The sequence below is a fragment of the Chanodichthys erythropterus genome, chromosome 9, assembly GCF_024489055.1.
Source record: "Chanodichthys erythropterus isolate Z2021 chromosome 9, ASM2448905v1, whole genome shotgun sequence".
Lineage (NCBI taxonomy): Eukaryota > Metazoa > Chordata > Actinopteri > Cypriniformes > Xenocyprididae > Chanodichthys > Chanodichthys erythropterus.
The window spans coordinates 34,573,260-34,591,370 of NC_090229.1; the positions used below are offsets into that span (position 1 = coordinate 34,573,260).

Here is an 18,111-nt window from a genome sequence, read left to right on the forward strand (position 1 = left end):
GATCTTTATGTTTGTTTCAGTGGCTTATCTTGGAGACATTGCACTGGATGAGGAAGATATGCGCATGTTTAAAGTGGACCGCATTGTGAATTTAGCCCAGAGAACGGTCACAATTCTGAATCACACCGATACGGGTAAGTGTGTATGTATGTGTGAGTTTGAGTGTTTGTGTGTATGGGAATGGTTTATATAAACTTTGTGTCAGGCTTAATTGGCACTCAGAGACTCAGGAAGAGAACTTGAAGTCATATTAAACCAGTAGAGAAAAGCCTGTCGAGAAACAGTTCCCACATTCCCAAATACAGTAACAGGTTGCTGTTGGAATCTGACAAAATGACAGCGATTTTTCACATAATTAGCCTCTAGTTTTATCATGTTTTCACCCCAGAAGGTCGGAAAGAAAAAATGCGAGAGGTGATGAAGAAAATGGGAACAAGGGACAGAATTCAACATCAGATAAGACAAGTCTGTTTAGCTGTATACCAGTTCGATATGTGTGTGTGTAGGAGTTAGCATGTTTAAACGGATATGAATTAGTGTTTACTGCTGTGCTCAGTAGACAATTTAAGTCACTTATTTGTCCCAAAAAATGTTTAGACCCACACTAAATATTATGAATGTCATTGATTTAGGTTAGGGGTGCTCACTCCAGTTCCTGGAGATCCTGCAAAGTTCAGCTCCAACCCTGATCAAACTTCAGGAGCACTTGATAAATACAGACAGGTGTGTTTGATCAGGGTTGGATCTGAACTCTGCAGGAAGGCAGATCTCCAGGAACTGGATTGGACACCCCTGATTTAGGGTACACTCTAAAAAATGCTGGGTTAAAAACAACCTAAGTAAATGTACAAACCCAGCAATTGGGTTGTTTTAACCCAGCGGTTGGGTTAAATGTTTGCCCAACCTGCTGGGTAGTTTTGTTTAACTCAACTATTGTTTAAAAATTACTGTATTGCTTAATTAAAATTAACCCAAAGTATGTTGGAAATTAACATTTATTAATGTTCAATGAATAATTATTAAACAATAAACATTTATTAAATTGCTTATTAATACATTTATATTAATAAACTATTAAACTAATAAATTTATATTAATAAAATATTAAAGCTTATTAATAAACATTCACCAATAAATCATTATTGTTGTCTCTAATTGCATCTGGTTTTTAACTTTCCAACTATTTTGGGTTCATTTTAAGCTAGCCATATAGTAATTTTTAAATAATAGTTGGTTTAAAAAAAACTAACCAGCAGGTTGGGCAAACATTTAACCCAACCACTGGGTTAAAACAACCCAATCGCTGGGTTCGTCCATTTTCAACCCAACTTGGGTTGTTTTTAACACAGCATTTTTTAGAGTGTATGTTTACGCCACAACAATGTACTAAAAACTGAAAAGTTTTTCCTTTTGTGTTTTTCAAAATGATCTCCGTTCACACGGATCCACAAAAACAATTAATATCACTGTATTATGCTGCCAGGTCAGTAGATGGCGATGTCACTTTGTAAAGACATGACGTCACCATTTTCACAAATTCACATTTTTGTAGTTCACACTGAGACGATAACGGTATTGTTTTCAAAAACTCACATTTTCAATAGGCCCCCAAAACACTGTTGTCATGTAAACGAACGGCCAAAACGCATAAAAAGTGTTTTGTTTTTAGTTTTCTGCTTGCCACATGCTAGTGACATGTAATCTCTCTTTCTCTGAAACTTGTGATGATGTGATAAGGATGCTCCAGACTAACGGTTTCATAATCAGCCGTCTGTTCATTTGATGTTGGAAATGGTAGGTTCACTTTCCAATGAGATGAGTCCAAGCAATACAGCATCCAGTGTGGGATCCCATCGCAGGAAGAGGGCAGCAACGTCCAGACCTGAGAGGGTGTGGCCTGAGGGTGTCATTCCTTATGTCATCAGTGGGAACTTCAGTGGTAAGTCACGTACACACAAACAGCTATTTTTAGTAGAAAACAACAGTGTATGATTGCATGATAATTGTATTGTAGGTAAAAAGGGTTTGTGGAAGAAATCACATATTCATGTGTCTAAAATCGGTCAGTCCAATCTTCCTTATGCACATAATTTGCTTTAGACTGAAAATTCTTTTTTTACATGAGGGCCAAGGATTTCTCTGCACAGATTTTGCAACAAATTCAAGATAGTCACATAAATTTGCCATGTTGACCAACATAGAGCTTCTTGGTTAGAAAGGGATTTCAGTGTGAGCTGTGATTCATACATCACTACACTATTGACAATAGATGCCTCCAAAAAAATGAAATTAAATTGATATTGCGCTAATGGTGACCGCACATTAAAATCGGCATGAAACGGAAGTAGCGGTAGCTATTTCTTCCCTGTTATGACGTACACTGCCCGGCCAACACAAAGTTGCTGTTTGGATTTAAATAGGCAAATGCTCAAGAATCTCTGAATGGATCATTATTGCAGTGATTATTATTTTTCTAGCATGTATGTTTATGTTTGGCAACAGTTCTTCTAACCCTAATTTATGGAGTGTGTAGCTTTTCATTTCTTAAACAACCATGTAGGAAGACGCATCATGGCCATATTCCGGAATTACAATGTCAAGATTCACCAGGCTCAAAGTGTGAGAGAATTGTTGGGAGGGAGCATGAATTGAGTCCAGACCTTAAATTCATTTAAAGTCTTTGGGTTGTGCTGGAGTAGACTTACAGAGTGATTGACTCTTGCATTGTCAATACAAGATATTGACCAAAAAATGATGGAAATAAATGGGATGTTATTTCCATCAAGAGGTGCATCAATTCATAGCAAGATGGAAACACAATAATCACTGCAGTAATGATACAATCATAGACTCATAGCCTATTTAAATCCAAACAGCAACTTTATTTTTTTGGCTGGGCAGTGTACAGTATACCAGTCAGAAGTTTAGAAACATTAAGATTTTTAATGTTTTTGAACAAAGTCTCTTATGCTTCTCAAGCCTGCGTTTATTTGATCAAAAATACAGTAAAAACAGTAATATTGTGAAATATTATTACAATTTAAAATAATGGTTTTTAAATGTACTTTAAAATATAATTTATTTCTGTGATGCAAAGCTGAATTTTCATTAGCCATTACTCCAGTCTTCAGTGTCACATGATCCTTCAGAAATCATTCCAATATGCTGATTTATTATCAGTGTTGGAAACAGTTGTGTTTACTGTTTTTCTGTATTTTTGATCAAATAAATGCAGGCTTGATGAGCATAAGAGTCTTCTTTCAGAAACATTCAAAATAGTAATGTTTCCAAACTTTTGACAGGTACTTTATATCAAAATGAAATGGCTTCTCGAAACAGAAAAAAATGGAGGACGGGATTTGTTTTTGTCCACAGGGAATTGATTGGATGGTTGTGGTTTGCTATTGGTGGATCTCATTTGAGTGTAAGGTTTTCCTGCCTTCGCACCAGTAAACACGTCATCAGAGTAGAGATATCACTGCAAGAGAGAGGGAAAGTTATTTTGATGAAAGATTATGAGGGTACATGAATTAAAAAAAAAAAAGATGTACATAGATAAATAATTTATGATAGATGCTGCAATATTCCACAAATAAAACAACAACAACAACAAAACAAAAAAAAAAAAACAAAAAAAAAAAACAAGAATTGTCAGTTTTAGTTTCATGGTGACTTTAAAAGTTTTGTTCACTGTTCATTCATAGTGTCTTTATTGGATAACATTTTAGTTTAGGGTCCAGTTCTCACTATGAAGCAGTTGCATATTAGCATGAATATTACTAGGATATTGGCTGTTTATTAGTACTTATAAAGCACATATTAATGCCTTATTCTGCATGATCATATTCTACATCCCTTAACCCTATCCAGTACCTAAACTTAACAACTACCTTACTATTAAAGGGTTAGTTCACCCAGAAATGAAAATTCTGTCATTTATTACTCACCCTCATGCCGTTCCAGACCTGTAAGACCTTCGTTCATCTTCGGAATGCAAATTAAGATATTTTTTGTTGAAATCTGATGGCTCAGTGAGGCCTGCATAGGGAGCAATGACATTTCCTCTCTCAAGATCCATTAATGTACTAAAAACATCAATTCATGTGAGTACAGGGGTTCAATATTAATATTATAAAGCGATGAGAATATTTTTGGTGCGCCAAAAAAACAAAATAACAACTTATATAGTGATGGCTGATTTCAAAACACTGCTTCAGGAAGATTCTGAGTGTTATGAATCAGCATGTCGAATCATGATTTGGATCAAACCGCCAAACTGCTGAAATCACTTGACTTTAATGCTCCGAACCAATGATTCAACACGCTGATTCATTATGCTCCGATGCTTCATGAAGGTGTGTTTTGAAATCGGCCATCACTATATAAGTCGTTATTTAGTTTTTTTGGCGCACCAAAAATATTCTCATCGCTTTATAATATTAATATTGAACCACTGTACTCACATGACCTGATTTAAATATGTTTTTAGTACATTAATGGATCTTGAGAGAGAAAATGTCATTGCTGGCTATGCAGACCTCATTGAGCCATCGGAATTCAACAAAAATATCTTAATTTGTGTTCTGAAGATGAACGAAAGTCTTACGGGTGTGGAACGGCATGAGGGTGAGTAATAAATGACATTATTTTTTTAATGACATTTATTTTTCTTTCTTTCTCACGAAACGAAACGAAACGAAACAAAGTTGAAGGGACTAATATATACAAAGCCAAGTTATCAATAGACAGGTAATGCTGTGACAAACTTGTAACTTGTAATGTTTTTGCCTCCAAAAAATTGCAGAAGTTTTGATGATGTGACTGCACCTTAAACGTTTGCTCACCCTGCTCACTCCTAGTGTGTGTGTGTGTGTGTGCGTTTTTGTGTGTTGTACAGGTAGCCAGAGAGCCATATTCAGACAGGCTATGAGACACTGGGAAAAACACACATGTGTGACGTTCATTGAGAGAACAACAGAGGAGAGCTACATCGTCTTCACCTACCGGCCGTGTGGGTAAGTGTGCGTGTTGTAATGGGCTTGTTGGAGGATGTGTGCGAGCTTCACAGGGGTGTGTATGTGTTGCTGTGTGTCCATGTCTTGTGTCAATGTGAGAGAGTTTCCACAGCAGGAGGACGAAACCTTTGACTCTTCCAGGAAGGAATCAAGCTTGCTTCTCTCGCTCATGTGGAGCGTGTGCTTTTCACTCTTTTCTTTCACTTCTCTCCTCTTTCTTTTCAGTCTCTTCCTGATTTATCGCTCAAGTGGTTTCCCATCCTCTTCATCCGATCTGTTCCTCTGTTCCTGCTTATCTGCTTTGTGTGCCAACAGACGGATTTGTGTGTATATGTGTGTGTGGGCCCTCGTGCCTTGACCTTACGATTACTCTACGCTTCGCTGAGGAAATACCAGCCGACTGGATCACACTGTTCGCCACGGGACTGTCACCTGAACATGTGTGTTTTATCCTTGCACAATGGCTCCCCGTAGATGTTTCAATAGTGTGGCAGAAGTTCAGACCCCAGCTTGACAATCACATCCGCTGGAGACGAATCAGCCCCCCTGGATACCGTGTTGGCATGTCGGGTTTGCTCTTAAGCTGCTTCTGTCTGCTGGAAAACAGGATTTATTTAGCTCTTCTGAAATACGTGTTTGACGCAGGTTCACAAATCAAAGCTCCTCTATAGACCATTTATGGAAATTGTGTCATTTGGAAATCATCATGAACAACAATAGATGTAGTTTGCATGTGCGTTTATGTATCGACCTGTCATGATGAATGATTATATGAGCTATCTTGGTCATTTAGAAAGTTGTTTACAAAAAAGGTCTATTTCGCAAAACAGCAACTTTCTGAGGGGCAGAAAGAGAGTGGAAATGGTCATGAAAACAAAATGACTAAATTATGTTTTTGGTCCAACAACAAACTTTAATAACATTATGAAATATTTCATAAGTGAAAACTATCACCCTTTAAATAACAACAATTATACAAACACTGTTAAAGAAAACTACTGTAGGTTCCTACTGTCAAATTCTGAGAAATAAGATGAAGGGTATTTTGAAGGGTAATATTACACACTTTATTACCTTTAAAGGGTTAGTTCATCCAAAAATGAAAATAATGTCATTCATTTCTCACCCTCATGTCGTTCCACACCCGTAAGACCTTCATTCATCTTCAGAACACAAATTAAGATATTTTTTGATGAAATCCAATGACTCAGTGAGGCCTCCATAGGGAGCAATGATATTTTCTCTCTCAAGATCCATTAATGTACTAAAAACATCAATTCATGTGAGTACAGTGGTTCAATATTACTATTATAAAGCGATGAGAATATTTTTGGAGTGATTTAGTGATGGCCGATTTCAAAACACTGCTTCACGAAGCTGTACGAATCAATTCAGTGGTTCGGAGCGCCGAAGTCACGTGATTTCAGCAGTTTGGCGGTTTCATACGTGATCCAAATCACTGATTCGACTCAAAAGATTCATAACGCTCTGAAGCAGTGTTTTGAAATCGGACATCACTAGATATTGTTAAAAATTATTATTTATTTTTTTTGGTGCACAAAAAATATTCTAGTCACTTTATAATATTAAGGTTGAACCACTGTACTCACATGAACTGATTTAAATGTTTTTAGTACATTAATGGATCTTGAGAGAGGAAATGTCATTGCTGGCTATGGAGAACTCACTGAGCCATCGGATTTCATCAAAAATATCTTAATTTGTGTTCTGAAGATGAACGAAGGTCTTACGGGTGTGGAACGACATGAGGGTGAGTAATAAATGACATTTATTTTCATTTTTGGGTGAACTAACCCTTTAAAAGTGCAACATTATTATGTCATTGTAGGACACCAGGACCCAGGAGAAGGGGTAGGGTGGGATTTTGTTGAACCTAATTTTGGAAAAAAAACACTTGAAAAAAAATCCACTGATTGGATAGACAAATAAAAAATGAATATGTTTTCTTCATTGGCTTCTATAAAGGCAAGTCTTTAACATATATAACATAGACAGAAATGAGATTAAATGGAGATCAAATTTATAAAAATGTAATGTTGCTCAGAAAAAAAAGGAATCTCACATTTCTGGTTTCAAAAAAGAGATCGCAACAATGTCTTTAAAGGATTAGTTCACTTTAAAATGAAAATTACCATAAGATTTACTCACTCTCAAGCCATCCTAGATGTACATGACATTCTTCTTTCTGATGAACACAATCAGAGTTACATTAATAAATATCCTGACGCATCCAAGCTTTATATTGGCAATGAACGGACCAACGAGTATGAAGCTCGAGAAAGTGCATCCATCCATCATAAACGTACTCCACACGGCTCCGGGGGGTTAATAAAGGACTTCTGAAGCGAAGCGATGCATTTGTGTAAGAAAAATGTCCATATTAAACAAGTTATGAAGTAAAATATCTAGCTTCCATCAGACCGCCTTCCGTTTTCAAAGTGTAAGGCCTCTCGCAGTTCAAAACGCCCTCACGTCCTACACATTCCCTATTAAACTTACGAAACAAGCTTTTTTTCATAAGTTAAATATATGCATCGTTTCAGAAGGCCTTTATTAACCCCCTGGAGCCGTGTGGAGTATGTTTATGATGGATGGAAGCACTTTCTTGAACTTCATACTCGTTCACTGCCATTATAAATACTGGATATGTCAGGATATTTATTAATATAACTCAGATTGTGTTCATCAGAAAGAATGACACCTAGTCATATACACCTAGAATGGCTTGAGGGTGAATAAAGCTTGGGGTCATTTTCATTTGAAAGTGAACTTATCCTTTAAATTCACCAAAATACAAAATTTTGCATTCATATTATATTATTTTTATGATTTGCACTACTGAGACCAAACTACAAAGCACTAACAAAACAACACAATGCAACGCAACAAATCACAACGCACAAAGCAAAGCAACACCAAACAAAAACGCAAAACAAAACACCAAGAACAGTTGAGGGACAAATGCATACAAAGGCAATAGACAGTTAATGCTGTGACAAACTCGTAAAGCAAACTTTCATTCATTCATGCAAGTATAAACTAAAATAAAAATAGTATTTGTACTACTATTATAACTTGTAAAACAACACTGGTAATAATGATAATATATACAAGACAATAGATACAAGTCAGAGATTTTTATATGACCATTTCTCATCATCCTTCAAAAACACATGATCAGAGCTGTGCCATTCATATTCTGTTAGTCTATTAGTTAATACGGTGTAATAACAGGTGTCCTTTTTATTGCTCCAAATTAATTTTAGGAGAAACAAAGTTGAGACCAGAAATGAAAGTATGTTAAAGAGCAGCAATAAAGTTTCCTTTGGGAAGTCACATTCAATTCACATCACAAGAGCATACAATATTTCATACTGCTAAAATGTAAACGTGAGACCAATGCACAACTAATGATTAATGATTTCCTCGTTTTGTTTTGAAATGAAGAAAGTCAGTCATACTGACTGAGACAAATGTAACAGACTGTTTGCTTTCTCGCTGTTTAAGTAGACGTGCCATTGCGGTCGGGCAGCGAGGGGAAACTTCATAAAATATACCACTGTGCAGGCTTTGCCAGGCATTTTGAGTTCTGTGGAAGTACAGGGGGCCTTTATGTCCCACTGCAGGCCATGATGGGCACACAATCTGTGTGTGTGTGTGTGTATGCGGAGGTGCCGAAACATTCCGAGTTTTTCCCCTTTACAGACAGCAGTAGTTGATGAGCCCCTGAGTGTGTGTCCTTGTGTCTGTGTGTGTGTGTGTGTGTGCTGTGCAAAGTTCAAGGCAGAGTTTCTGGAGCGAGCCGCTGGATGCTCCATAATTAAAGACTGATCTTTTGCACCCACACAGGCTGCACATGTGGGTTTCTATGTGTGTGCGCAGATCGCAGGCAAGCGAGCTCTCAGCAGTTTTTCTCCCACATATCCCAGCGCTTTCAGAAAGGGATTGTTTGATTGTGTGTTTTGTGTGTCGTACCGCTGTGACATCGTGCACAGGCACCCCGTTTCTCTCTGGATTTTGCAACCGATAGCTCTGAGCAAACGTACAAAACAAACGATGCATGACATTTTGTTCGAGTTCACTTTGTGTTCTGTTACAGTTTGTAACTTTGCTAGCTTGTGTTGTTGAAAAGAGATCAAAAACAGGCCAGTTTTCTCATAAACGTACATGATGCAAGATAAGAACTGTATTTCACTCAAATTCAAATTCACTCAAAAGGAACATTTTAATGAAATGAAGCTTGTATTTGAAGCTTAAATAGGCATTTTAGTAATGATTATTACATAAATTATTTATACACTGTGGTGCTACTATATTTGTTTTACAAAATGTAATTAATGCAAATTATGTCGGAAGAAAAAAGTGTATCATGGCGGTCATAAAATTAGATTTAATACAGTATTTTGATACAGTAATGACTTTTTTTTGTGGAAAATGTGCTTAATTGTCATGAAAACAAAATAGATTATATTTTCTTTGAGAAATTTTATATGTATAATTAATATAGATTATTTTAAAACAGTGAATTAATTACAAATAAGTTTTAAGTATTATATTAAATATGATATTATTTACAATATTAATATTGGTTGATATTTATACTGACTAATTATTAATTCTATGAATATTAATAACATTTGCAATTAATTATTATTTAAAATAATGTCAAACACGCTGTTAATTAATTGTAATCGCATCCAAAATAAACGTTTGTGTTTACATAATAAATGTGTGTGTACTATGTATAATTAATATGTGTATATAAACACACACACATACATGCATATTTATTAATATTTATATTTATGTTTATATATAGTTTTGTTAAATATATACATTCATATGTGTGTATTTATATAGGCTATACATAATAAATGTACACAGTGCAAACACACACATATTATTTAAACATAAACGTTTATTTTGGATGCAATTAATCATTTGACAGCACTAATTTATAATGAATAATATTTATAATAATAATAATAATATTATAATATTTCCCTTTCATTTTTTGGATTAAATATAACCCATATATATCTGTGTGATATTCACCCAATCATCCTGATATAAGCAATACGCATTTATTAGATTTTCTTTCTTTAATATTTAGATCATTTTGTGACCAATGAAATGATTACCATTTCAGTATATTTGATTCATGAAGCATTAACTGGAATATTGTTTGTGATGTGGATGAACCTCTGCAGGTGCTGTTCGTATGTTGGCCGGAGAGGAGGGGGTCCGCAGGCTATATCCATCGGGAAGAACTGTGATAAGTTTGGAATTGTGGTGCATGAGCTCGGTCACGTGATCGGATTCTGGCATGAGCACACACGACCCGACAGAGACGATCACGTCAGTATTATACGGGACAACATTCAGCCAGGTAGGAAAAAAACAGTAACATATTGCTCATATTTACCTGAAATGATCTGCATTCAAGGTCCAGCGGTCTGTGCGCAGATTACTTATATAACTAAATACTGATAGTTTGTAGAGGTGAGGTCAAGTCCAGCAACAAGCATAAAATCGATCCTGTACCATCTTTCAGAGAAAACATCCTGATTATTGTGGCTCCCTGTAGTTATTACACCATTTTCATGGAACAACATGGCCCACTTTATAAGACAAATCCTTCTCTGCTGACCTCAGCTAAAATCCACCTGTGTACTCATTTCTTATCATGAATGTTGGGCAAAATATTTGTTAGTTTTACCTAGTAAACCTCTGACTGTCGATTGCAACAATATGGCTTAAACATATTGACACTCATAAAAGACATAATTGCATTTGATAACAAAATATCACACTAAATGGCTTTTATTTTAAATAAATAAAGTAGTGGCCAAAAATGTGTTAAAGATTTTGTAAGCATATTGCATAGTTGTGCTTGGAGTCGATTGTTTTAATTGTGATAACGCAATGAAACATGCCAAATTGTGCAGACATCATTTTTGGCCAGGCAAAAATATTAATAACAGATTATATTGTAGCCAATGTATGCTTTTCCCTGTGAGCTTTTTGTTTTTCTATGCTTTTTTTTTTGGCATAGTAAAATAAAACCTGTAGCTGTGGCCTTTTTTACCAAGTGATTTTGTCAGTTAACCAAGTTTTTTGAAAAAATATCAAATATATTTTATATAAACATATTTTGATGGTTTAGTCACTTTTGGCCATGACTATATAATACTTTTCAAAGCAGAACATTTCACAAAAAAAGATTTTGTTCTGCACTGCAAAAAATGCTGTTCTTATTTAGAGTTTTTGTCTTGTTTCTAGTCAAAATATCTTAAAGTTCTTAAATCAAGGAGCATTTTCTTGACAAGTAAAAATTATTTTCTTATTCTCAGGAAAAATAAGTCAAAATTAAGTTTTTCCTTAAACCAAGCAAAATAATCTGCCAATGGGGTAAGTAAAATAATGTTATTTCAAACCAAAAATAAGCTATATAATGTTTTCAGTTTGAAATAAGATTTTTTTGCTTACCCCATTATTTTGCTTGTTTTAAGGAAAAACTCACTTAATTTTTCATTTCATTTTTCAAATTTTCATTTTTACTTGTCAAGAAAATGCTCCTTGATTTAAGAACTTTAAGATATTTTGACTAGAAACAAGACAAAAACTCTTAAGTAGGAACAGCATTTTTTGCAGTGTGCTTTATATAGCAATACACACAGAAATTTTGTGAGACTGTTAGTGGTTCCTCTGCATACTGCTAAACTGTGTGGACTAGAGGAGAACCGACTTCATACATCCACTAAAAATAACCAAAATAGTTAATAACTGAGCAAAAAATGATGCAGCAAAGTTGTTTTTTTGTTTTATGGCATTGTGTATCTAATGCAGTGAAGTTCAGTATTTGAATTAAGTGTCCAAATATTTCTGCTGTACGCTTAGAAATATCGCATCTGTGGCATATTTTGACATCCGGCCAACTGTGCACCTAGAGATCTGTCTGATGTAGAGCCCAAAATTCTTCACACCATTTAGGCAGCAGTAATGAACAAGATATCCTTAAAGAATGACTGTCGTTAGACATCTGAGGAAATGGATCTCATTACATCCTCATTATGTGGAACAAACTAATTCTAAGCAGAGAATTCATACATTTGCTTGAAATAATTAATGTGGCTTTAGAAAGCTAATGATATATCTTATGTATGTTTTACCCTCTTAATTATATTAAATATTTTTAAGCACATTGTTGGAGTGTCTTTCATAATAATTGCCAGCAAACACGAACTGTGCTTCAGTGTTTGTGGTGTTTCCATGCTAACCACCCAGGAATACTTGGGAATTCTCGCAGTGCACGCTGGACGCACACTGCTCTGATTTACTGAACATGCCCAAAATATGAAGTATAACGTAAACTCAGAAAAAAGAAGAGAAAAGAAATGTCCTCTCACTTTCAACTGCTTTTTTCAAGCAAATTTCTTAACATGTGTAAATATTTGAATGAACAAAAAAATGATCCAATTATCTATATACCATGGTCTGTCTCAATTCTGATTGGCTGGAAGGTGTGCAGTAAAACAGTTTAAAGGATTAGTTCACTTCTGAATGAAAATTTCCTGATAATTTACTCACCCCCATGTCATCCAAGATGTTCATGTCTTTCTTTCTTCAGTCGAAAAGAAATTAAGGTTTTTGATGAAAACATTCCAGGATTATTCTCCTTATAGTGGACTTCAATGGCCTCCAGACGGTCAAAATTAGTTTTAGTGCAGCTTCAAAGGGCTTTAAACGATACCAGGTGAGGAATAAGTGTCTTATCTAGAGAAACAATCGGTCATTTTCTAACAAAAAATACAACTGTATATGCATTATAAACACAAATTATCGTCTTGCACGTATTCTTCAAAAAGCTTACGCTGTATGTCCTACGCCTTCCCTATTCTACTTATGGAAAAAACGGAACTGGCGCCGTGTTTGTTCCATAAGTTGAATAGGGAAGGCTAGGGCATACAGCGTAAGCTTTTTGAAGAATACGGAAAGCAGAAGCACTTGCAAGGCGATCAATTGTGTTTATAAAGCATATGCATTTGAATTTTTTTAGAAAACAATAACCTTAATTTCTTTTCGACCGAAGAGAGAAAGACTTGAACATCTTGGATGACATGGGGGTGAGTAAATTATCAGGAAAATTTTATTTGAAAGTGAACTAATCCTTTAATGTACAGGTGGATGTACAGTCAGTTGAATCACCGTTCTATATTAATGCACTGCTTTCATTGAAGCGCACACACACGTCTCTTGCACACAAGAAAGATTGTGTTGTGCACATACAGAAACTTTCAGTAGCAAAGAAATTTGTTATCAACGCTGCCCTGCAACTTTTATTAATAAAATAGCTGCGCTACTGAATTGATTGCTACTGAATTTATTATATTTCTCAGCATCGAGGGGGTAACTCACAGCTTCATTGTTTGTAGAGAGATGATGAACAGATGCAGGTAATTCACACACAGATCTCTCTGTTTCCATCACACGGTATTTATTCGCATTTTGAAGTATTGCATCAGAAATGAGTGATGGAAATGCCACATTTCGGGGAAAAAAAAATCCCTTTATTCGTAAAAAAAAAGTGATTGCGCTCACTTGCAATCACTTGCTCACTTGTGTGAAAAAGAGCTAATGTGAATAAAGGGAGATGGAAACGCTTTTGCCAAATAAATTCTGACGAAGCGTAGACTGTTCACTCCTATTAGTTATGAATTGCAAAATACGTCCCGCCTTCTAAGTAAAAGAGCCAATCGCTGATTTATAAAGTCATTGCAACTGCCGTTAGAAGCTCCGGTTCCCATAGAAACATGAGACTCGAGGCTCATCTACACTGAAAATACGCATTTTTAACACTGTTTGAGCATAAGAAACAACATCAGGGTTCGCACTCGTCCTGGAAAACCTTGAAAACCTGGAAAACACATGGAAAATTAGAGAAAATGTCCTGGAAAATCTTGTAGTTGTCCTGGAAATTTATTTTTTTAAAAGTTCTTGGGTTTAGAACTAAAAGATGATAAAATGAGCCAAAAAGAGATTTATCTCAGACTGAAAGGTCAAAAATTATTAAATCCCCACAAGAAGGATGCAATATTAATGCAATACTAGAAACTGCAGTTAAGGCATGAGCATTCGACAGCAAAATTGCTCAGTGAAGAATTAAGTGTGAAACCATCAGAAACCCTTTAGTCTCCAGCGCCACCATTTTCCAGAACTGCAACCTACCTGGAGTCTCCAGAAGTGTGAGGTGTCAGGATCTCAGAGACTTAGATTAGGTAAAGAATCCTAAAAAATGCCCCCCATTAAAGAATCACATACTGAATTGTAGTAGAGTACAAGACAGACTTTTTATATGCTTTATTAGACAGACAGATTGAGAGTGACTCTTAAAGGACCAGCACCACATCCTCTTATACCACTGTTTGAAGAATTTATCTTCCAGAATCTAGCTGTGAGGTGTTGGAGTTTATTTTTAGTCCATCTCTTACCCTGAAAAGTCCACCTTGCAAAGATAATGATCTTCCAAAACTTACTGCCAAAAAAATAGAAGTGTGCATCAGTAGTTAAGTAATGACAATAAACTATGGAATCGTGTTTCCGCCACTGAATAATAAATAAAAAAAGTCTAAATATTTTTCTCACAATTGCGAGTTTACATAATTGTGATTTAAGCTCGCAATCGCGAGGAAAAAAAGTCAGAATTGCGAGTTTATGTCACTCTATTCTGATCTTTTTTTCGCAATTATTACTTTTTCTGGCATTTGACAGTTTATATCTTGCGATTCTTACTTCTTTTCTTAGAATTGTGAGATATAAACTTCCAATTGCGAGAAAAAGTCAGAATTGCCAGTTTCTATCACACAATTCTGACTTTATATCTTGCAAATGCGAATATCAAATCACAATTATGTAAACTCGCAACTGCGAGGAAAAAAAAGTCAGAATAGTGAGATAAAAAGTAAAAGTTGCAATTGCCTTTTTTTTTTTTTTTAACGGAACAATCTTCCATAATCATAATGTATAATTAAGAGCTCATATTAAAAACTGATTTTATAGTTACGTCATGGCAATAAACCTTTTAAAGACTTAGAGAGCAATATATTACTTTAGGGCGTAATCCCAGTCTTTTATTCCCATTGTTGTAAAATTGAAAAAGTCCTTGAAAATGATCGCTGAAAAAGAGTGGGAACCCTGAACATTATGGGACAGATTTTGTAGCTGATTTGAACTATGTTAATTAATTGTGAATTCGCCAAGCAGTTTTTTGAGATTTCATGATTCCCCCATTCAGATAGCACTTGGTCTTGGATGCCTGAAATAGCTGCCCGAAGGCATTGCAAATATGGCTGCCGAGTGAACAGACTTTCCTTGAAAAGGACTCTGACCTTCGTGGCTAACTCGGCTGTTTCCGCTTACTAGGTTAGGATTTCAGTTTTTGCTGCTGGGTGATGACGCTCCGTCGTGTCTTTTTTCTCCATGTGATTGTGCGCCTGATGATTTCATTACACAAAAGTTATTTGCGTCTCGCAAAGAGAAAAACCTGGACTGCAAATACGTTGAGACTAGCGTGGAATTTTCTCACTCAAACCACACTGTCTGCTGCTGCCTCTGATTGTTTTTAGAGGGAAAAGCTGCCCATAACTGCTGGTCTAGAATCAGTTCTCTCCATAATAATAGGCTAGCATATTGGTTTGGCAAACAATCCAGTGCTAAGGTTTCTATTTACAACGTGTTTTTTTTTTTTTTTTTTTTTTTTTTGCAACGTTGAGAAATGTAGCCAATCACGTAGATGTCTGTTGATTTCTTGAAATCAGTGGCCAATCAGAGGTGTTTAAGTTAGCATAGAACAAAAACTCCTGAGTTTTGAGCAGATTATTTTTTGTTTGTTTGGCGCCCACCGTTATCCACTCAAACATCTTGATTGAAACCTAATTCGCATTTGGGTTTTTTTTTTTTTTTTTTTGCGAACTTTGGAAAGATTTGCTTCACGTTTGGATGGAAACCCAGCTTCTCTCTCTTTCTCGATAACTAATTCAAATAAATGCTATAATTAATTAATTCAAATAAATGTAATCTTATTCTCTACTTTATTTCTGTGTCTGATTTAAAGCAGGAAGATTGCTAGATCTAACAAGCCGTAACTGACAAAAATAACCATCATTCTTCTGGTCATATTTTGTGCTGCAAACATCAATAACAGCTTTAACTTCTCAATGCTGGTAATTGACCATGGTATAAGAGGGATAATCCACGGCTAACTGTGCATTAAATGATTATAATGCACTCCGCTTCACGTCAGGTGGTTCTTTGCATTAACGTTGTGCATTTAAATAATTTAATGCGCAGCTTGCCATGGATTATCCTTTACTTAAAATGCAGTATCCTGAAAAAGTGACATTTCTTTTCTTCTTCTTTTTTTGCTGGGTTTATAATAATATTATTAAAGAGAATAATGAAATAATACATAAAATGTGAAAATGTAATAATGATGAATCCATAAAAACGTAAAGTGGACAGCCTCTTTTATTGAAAATGACTTTATGGACTCTTACAGTTCACATCACTTCCTGTCTCATTCTTGGTTTCATCTCATAGGACAGGAGTACAACTTCCTGAAGATGGAGCCTGGTGAGGTGGACTCACTCGGAGAGGTCTATGACTTCGACAGCATCATGCACTACGCAAGAAACACCTTTTCCAGGTTAGAATTTGCTTTCAGGAATATTGTTATTTTTCATAATTTCAATGTCCACTCCTTAACTAATCATATACTAAATGACATAAAAAGTATATAAATATTATGCATACATACATATACAAAATATATAATATAAATTAAATATAAATGATATTAACCACACAATTATACTTTAATTTTAACCTGGCAGATGATAAAACACAAAAATCCAATTTAATTACATTGAAGGAAAAAAATAATTTAAAAAAAATGAAGAAAAATTGGTCATTATTAACTTACCATTGTTCCAAGTCTGCTATTTTCATGGAATATAGGCGTATGAAGAATATTTGGTAACACTTTATTGTACAGTGTCCTTGTTACACGTTACATGTAGTTACTATAGTAATTACTATACATTTTTATAATTACACGCAACTAACCCTAAACCAAACTGTCCTAACACTAACCCTATAGTGAGTACATGTAGTTAATTAATTTTACTCAGTACTTAAATGTAGAATTACACTGTGACAGACATCTTAAAATAAAATTTAACCAAATAGTTATGCAATTACAATAGTTCATAGTGACCATGATCTGGACTAGGACATGGAGACAATATTATATAAGCTATATAAAATCACATTTCATATGAGCTCAGGAATATAGCAGTTGTATTAACTATATTTGTGCTTTTTGGGGTTGTTTCCCTGCCCTGTTTTTTCAATCTTGGTCACTATGAACACATGGTAGCACACAGGTTTGGAACGATGATTTTCATTTTTAGGTGAACTATTCCTTCACTGAGCTCTAATTGTTTTTTGGAGCAGGTTCACAAAGAATGTGTTTTTGCGTTCCACTGCACTGCTCTTTAATAGTTTTGTTCATAAACATGTGCTAGACTGATGTCTCGGAAAAAATCAGTGAGACCGGATGCAACTGTCAGTTTTATTACGCCATGTGAAGTTAAAAGAATTGCAAATGTTAAAAACGGATCTCAAGACTTTGCATTTCTGTGCTCTGCAGCTCTCGTTTTTAAATGCAAGAACATGTTCTATATAAACGGCCCCTTGGAGGGGGGGGGGGGGGCACCTTGAAACGCTCTAGAATGAACCCAGAACACTCAATCAACCACAAAACGACATGCCAAAAACATTTAGCAAACGTGCAGCAAGCAACACTCTGGCAAATACCAACAATACTCAGTGAATTTTTTTCATGGGCAGACAAAACTAAAATAGAATTTTGTCTTTTTATACTTGTAATAGTCATAGTTCAAACAGCTATTCACATTTTTTCTTTTTCTTTTTTTTTTGAGTATTCCTCACTTTCTTCAATTATTCCTCATCATGAATAATTAAAGTGCCCCTGTTAGGCTATTTTAAACATTTT

At 35.3% G+C, this 18,111-nt stretch overlaps 1 protein-coding gene across 1 annotated transcript in view; it reads left to right on the forward strand.

Annotated features, from left to right (window-relative positions):
- The window catches only part of bmp1a (bone morphogenetic protein 1a), a 112,474-nt gene that overhangs the window by 43,704 nt on the left and 50,659 nt on the right, over nucleotides 1–18,111 (forward strand). The window contains exons 2-6 of the mRNA XM_067395435.1: nucleotides 21–134; nucleotides 1,799–1,939; nucleotides 4,898–5,015; nucleotides 10,247–10,425; nucleotides 16,635–16,740. Coding sequence (XP_067251536.1) covers nucleotides 21–134; nucleotides 1,799–1,939; nucleotides 4,898–5,015; nucleotides 10,247–10,425; nucleotides 16,635–16,740 — 658 coding nt within the window. The remainder of the gene's footprint in view (nucleotides 1–20; nucleotides 135–1,798; nucleotides 1,940–4,897; nucleotides 5,016–10,246; nucleotides 10,426–16,634; nucleotides 16,741–18,111) is intronic.